Here is a 6,000-nt window from a genome sequence, read left to right as displayed (position 1 = left end):
ATTCTTGGATAGCGATGAATCTTTCAAAAAGACTCTGAGGATGTCGCGGTGAGTCCTTGGAGGTGGGGTGGGGCATTCAGCAAGGACAGACTGAGAACTGGTGTCCCCAGCAGGGCCGCTGTGTCAAACCACACAAGGTGTTTTACTCTGGAAGGAGCTGCGATCCCTCTTGCTCTGTGCTCAGCTTTGCCATTCAGTTTGGGTCTGTCCAGGCCTGGGAGTGAAGTCCCAGCTGACTGTGACCTTTCAGTTACCCATCCAGGCCACCTGGCGATAATCTCATGTACCCCCATGACAGTCTTGTTTTGAGGTGTGGCAGTGCAGGCCAAGTTCCCAGGCTGGGTTCACTGGCTTTGGGGCACACAAGGCTCCATTGACTTAACCAGTCAAATTTAATTTGCTCCAGCCCCATCTGTATTGCAGGGGCTTTCGGGTCCTGTCCAAGGTTATGCTCAAGGGCATTGGTTGTGGCAAGGGTTCTGGGAAATAGCATGTGGTGTTGTCTGATTGTGCACTCAGATACCAGCCTGTCTGGCTCCTGTATAATTTCTGAGCCTCCCTGTCCTTCAGATGAGCCACATGAAACCCCTCCACTCACCTCTCTTCTGCCTGAGAAGCCAGAATCAGGGACTGTCTGCTACAGGAACCCTGTTGAGTGTGGGTGCTCAGGATGGGAGAGACTATATGAGGACAGGTAGGTAGCAGGTGACCTTGGCAATCACAGACGCTTGGAGGGGTGCATGGCTGCAGAAGGGAGAGGCTGGGGGAAGGGCAAGGTGCAGGGGCAGGAGGGGGAGGACTCACCGGTGATCCCCAACTTGACAGTGGCGTGAACAGATTAGGTGCCTCTTGGGGACACAGTCTATGGGTGACTTTAAGAGGCTTTACTGAAAGTGAGCTCCTGAAAATGCCACCCCGACAGAACAGGGGCAGTTGTGATGTTGGTAGGAACGTCAGAGAGAGCCAGCAATTGGGAGCCGGGCAGAGGGAGCCCCCGTCTACTTGGGGAGATTTCTCTGCAGGACACAAGCCACAGAACAAAATCCCTCTGGCTGGGACTTTGCACTGACACTTTAGAAATTAGGAATTTCATTTATTTTTATCAAGATCTTGAAATGTGGTAATAAAGTTACACCAATGAATAGCCCAGCACAACATGGAAAATGTAATAAAGGGGAAAGCAATAAAAGGTAGAGAAACCAGCCACTCTGCACTGATAGGACGTGGATGAAATAAAAGTAATTATCACCTGCCCAGCCTGGCCAGCCCACTCCGCGTGCACAGAAGAAAACCATTTCAGAACTTTATTTCCTATATTGAATGTCGATAATTGGAGGTATTTATAAGTCTCTCTGGAAGAAAACAGCTTGTGATTTCAAGATGAGAAAACAGTCTTCCAAACAGTGAAAAACAATATATTCCCCATTTTCACACACACACAAAGAGCTTGTGTTCCGTTGATGTTTTTAAGGTGCTGTTGGAATGATTTGCCTTGCTGAAGCCACAGCTCCATTTCTCATCTTGAATTGCCTCGTAGACCCTAGCAAAGCACTCAGCAGGGACCACTTCATCTGAGGCAGTGACGGGGTTTCCTGGGGAAGGTCCCTCCGCTGCTGCTGCCTCTTTTCTGCAGAAAGATGGATACCCAGGTGGACCGGGCCTCAGGAGGTGGTCAGGAGGAGTGAGAGGTGTGCCTCTGGGGGTGGGGGTTTGTAGGATGACCTCCGGGTGGTCTGGAGGAAGGAGCCAGCCCCCTGGCCACAGGAGGGGGACAGATATGCCTGTCGCTGCCAACATTGCAAAGGCTGAGGGCCAGGCTCTGTCAGAAGGTGATGGAAAGGCAGCCTCCTGGGCATTTTGCTTCCCTCCTGCTCCTTCCTTCCTACTCCGGAAGAGGTCGGCCTAGATTGTGCCTCTACCCTCCACCTCACATGGCCCACACCCTTTATTCTTTCTCTTTAGTCTATTTTTTTCTGAGCCCAGTTTTCTAGTCTCAGCAGAAACAATCACAAAAACACCAAGTAGGAGATGGCTCGGACCCCGCAGCTTCCTACTCAGACTCCTCAGGAACTCCCCACTTACTGGAGGGGATTGCAGCATGTACCCCTGCTCTCGCCGCACCCCACCCCCCAAGCTGGAGGTCCCTGTGTTTGCCTCTGACCCAAGTTCTGGATCCTGAACCCTCATAGCGTAGCCAGTTACAGAGCGGCACTGTGGCTTCCCACAGGGGGTGAGGTGGGCCTGGGAAGTTCCTTCCCTCCAACACCCCCACCCCCAGTTCTTCTCAGCTTGACCTAATAAACAAATGAACACCAGGAAAAATATTTCATTTCCTTTCACACATGTGCACCCACATGGACAGGAGGGGTCTGAGGAAGGAAAGGTGAATTGGGTTTATATCCTGGGCTAAGGAGTGGGGTAGGGGTCTCCAGCTTTTGAGAGAAAGAAGTGGGGTGAAGACCAGGTGCTCTGTGACTAGATGTCTGCCCTTCCACATGGACAGGCTATTCAGACAGAAAGGTTATTTCTGGTAATAACTCTAACTCAGGGTGAGATCCCCAATTTACATTCTTCCAAGTCTTAAGGGGCTGGTAAAAGTTTCTCTTGAGACTGCAGGGACTCAATTGATTTCAACTTGAAATAAGCCACAAGCCAAAGGGCACATCTTGGGGAGGTCTGTCCTGAGCACCTTGGAAGGCCCTGTCCTGAGTGTCTTGGGGAGACCTATCCTGAGCATCTTGGGGAGACTTGTTTTGAACACCTTAACAGGCCACCACCAGCATGGTCCCAGAAGGCAGGCCAGAAGCAGACGATGGACAGGGCCCATGTTCAGAGGCACCTCATCAAGGTCCCAAGGGTGACTCGTGGTCTGAATCTGACTGGTCACCACGCTTGGGGCTGCCATCTCCAGGCAGCCAGTTGTCACCAGTGTCCACGGAGCTGCCCGAGTGTGGTGGCTAGATGATGGGGGTGAGGGAGTTGGGGGGAAGGAGGGCAGGGCACAGTGTTACAAGGACACAGCAGACACGGAAGCTCAGAGGAGGACTCCTGGGCCAGCTGAGGACAGACACATCCCAGCCACTTGGAGGTCACTGTGATGGAGACTGTTTCAGCCAAGAGCCTGTGACCTCGCAGGCAACGCTGCCTGAGGCCTGAGTGTGCTGCCTGGAGCACTCCCTTGGCTGATTTACACACTCCCGCTCCAACTCTCTAAAATCAATCTTTCCCCAATTGCCTCCTGGCTCCCAGCAGCATCAAGGGTCTGCCCTGCATGAATAACTACACAGTTGTCTCCCACTCCAGGGCGACTTCTTCTGGTGCCCCCTGACGGAGCTGGTGATGGGGAGGATGTGGGTGGGGGCATCCTTGGCAGAACCAGTGATGGTGAGGGTATAGGTGGGGGGCGCTGCCCTACCAGAGCCTGTGATAGGGAGGATGCGGGGGGTAAGCCCTGGCAAAGCCAGTGATGGGGAGGGGTGGAGGTGGGGGGGGCAGTCCTTCCAGAACCAGTGATAGAGGTTTGGAAGTTGGGGGTGGTGGTGGGGTACAGCCCTTCCAGAGCTCCTCTGGAACTTCTGCTTCCCATTCCCTTCTCTGTCCACACCCCATCTGGAAGACCCGGTGTCTAGCAGAGCAGAGGGAATACCCACTGCTAGATTCTCTTTCCTGAACTGTGTCCTCCACTACCTACTTCTCCCCAAGCCTCCTCACTGGCTTCCCTGCCTCCAGGGTCATCCCCATCCTGCAGTTGACAGAACTTGGAAAGTTCCTACTAGACCTAGACCTTAACTCCTCAGCCCCATATTCAAGGCCTTGCAGGATGTGACCCTTGCTTACCTGTAAGACCACACCTCTCACCCCCACACCCTCTCTCCTGAACACTGAACCTTTTGATTACTCCAATTACTCTGGCCTTTGCTCAGGCCCTTTCCCTTCTTAAACTACAGCGGTCAACTCTGCCTCGCCCCTGATTGGGTCAGAGGCCCCCCACGCCCACGGAGGTGCCAGGTCAGGACTTGAACCAGAGGCAAAGTATCCGCTGCCTTGGGACACTCCCACCTGTCCTGAAAGGGGCTTTGTCCCCACCCACCGTGCCGCCCCTCGCCTGCAGCCAGAGGCCGTCCAGCTGAGACAGACCCTCGGTTCTTCTTAGGTTTAGCCCCTCTGGCTCCGGCGGCGCCCAGGACTGAAGGGGGCGGGGCAAGACTCCAGGCCCCGCCCAGGCCCCGCCAGGCCCCGCCCAGGCCCCGCCCAGGCCCCGCCCCCGAAGTGGGAACCCGGCGGCGCTCAGCTGACGGTGCACTTCACGTGACGCGGGAGCAGGGCGAACATGGCGACTACCACCGGGTGAGAGCTGCTCCTGTCCCCGATCTCTGTTCGGCGGCGCGGAGCGGGGCCTGGGCCTTCCGGCGGGGCAGGGGGTGGCGGCTCCCGCGCCGGGCCGCGCCCCCATCGGGCTCGCTGGGTGCCCACCCGCGGCGCGCTTCCTCGCGCGATCCGGCTTCCCAGAGCCGGGCGACGGGCTGCGCGGTCCGATTTAGGATTTCCACTGCCCACTGGTCCGCAGGGCCCCACCCTCGCGCGTGTGGGCCCCGCTCTGTGCTGCCGAGGTGGGAGGTGGGGTCGACACGCGAGTTCACGGCTACGATCCTTAGATGGGAAGGCGGTGTGGCCAGGGTGCCTGGGACCAGAGCGCTCTCGGGGGGACGGCAGTGTTTGAGATGGGCTTGCAATCTCTCCAATGGGGCATTTCCCCACTTTCTCTGGGGACCAGATGTCACCGCTTCAGGGAAGCCTTCCCTACACTTATCCCCCCCACCCCTTTTTAAGCTCTTATCATCACCTGATAAACTATGTTTTTGCTTGTTGATTGTCATCTCCCGGTTTAGAATTTAAGGGCAGGACCTTTCTCTGGCTCAGTCCTAGGCCTCAGTAGCACAGCATCTTGCACACCTGTGAACTAGGCGCTTTTTAATTCTGCTGCTGGAAAGAATGCATGAATGGTCCCAGTGGAGAGTATGGACAGATGAGTTTACCGAACTTTATTAGGTGGAGTGTTCCAGATGAGGGAACACAGGAACAAAGGTTGGGAGTTCAGAGCATTCTGGGGACAGAGAGAGTGGGGTGTGTCCCTGGGCTGGAGGGTGTGGCACCCTCCAGAAAGTTTTCCAGACTTTGCCCTAAGGGACTGGAGTCCTTCATGGGTTTTCATCTACTCCGATCTGTTTTTTGGAGCAAACACAGAGCTCAAGTTCAGGAGAAGGGCCTATAATGGGGAAAGGGTGGAGGCCTGGGGGTGCTGAGGATGCTGGGGTCAATGCCTGGATGCCAGGTTGGGAACTGAGATCAGAATGCTGGGAATTGGTAGACTGGATTTGGGGAACTGGGGAGAATAGCAACAGAAAATGGGATCTCGGTTGGCCTTCAAAGTTGGGAGGGCTTAGAACATAAAAATCAAATATTTAGTGGGCACCTGATCTATTCCAGGTGGCCGAGGGGTTTAAAATAGAGTGACAGAAGTCTCAGAGAGGTGCATGGTTAGAAAGGAGGCCTGACAGATACAGGAAGCTTGCAGAACTTGATTGGGCCTCCTTAACCAGCGCTATCTCAGGATGTATGGGGCTGCCCTGCTGGATCCTTTAGGCCTGAGGTTCAGTCACAGTAGCTTCCTTAAGGGGAGCGGGTTTGAGTGTGTTTCCAGCAAAGCTCACCCCCATCTGCACAGTTAGAAGAGATCAGAACACCAGGAATAATGAGATGCTGTGCCATCAGTTCATGGCCACGGCTCCCTGGAGTTGGGGTTGGTTGCTTAAAGAGTTCTACCAGAGCCTGGGGCGGGGGTTTCTGGGGTCTACTCTATACAGTTTGGGGGAGCAGTGGCAACCCTGAGCTAGCATCCTTGGCATCCTTTGTATATCCAGAGCCAGCCTGTGACTGTCCTGTGACTGGTGCTTGGTGACATGGTGCTGAATGAATAGGGACATTTACTCTGAGTTAGTC

General features: G+C 54.9%; 1 protein-coding gene across 1 annotated transcript in view; it reads left to right on the top strand.

Annotated features, from left to right (window-relative positions):
- Nucleotides 1-4,288: 4,288 nt before the first annotated feature.
- PEPD (peptidase D) overlaps nt 4,289-6,000 on the top strand; it is a 93,318-nt gene continuing 91,606 nt past the window's right edge. The window contains exon 1 of the mRNA XM_037516494.2: nt 4,289-4,347. Coding sequence (XP_037372391.1) covers nt 4,331-4,347 — 17 coding nt within the window. The 5' untranslated portion in view covers nt 4,289-4,330. The remainder of the gene's footprint in view (nt 4,348-6,000) is intronic.

The sequence above is a fragment of the Talpa occidentalis genome, unplaced genomic scaffold (assembly GCF_014898055.3).
Source record: "Talpa occidentalis isolate TD23 unplaced genomic scaffold, MPIMG_talOcc4v2.1 talOcc4.17, whole genome shotgun sequence".
Classification (NCBI taxonomy): domain Eukaryota; kingdom Metazoa; phylum Chordata; class Mammalia; order Eulipotyphla; family Talpidae; genus Talpa; species Talpa occidentalis.
This window is presented reverse-complemented; position numbering and strand designations above follow the sequence as displayed.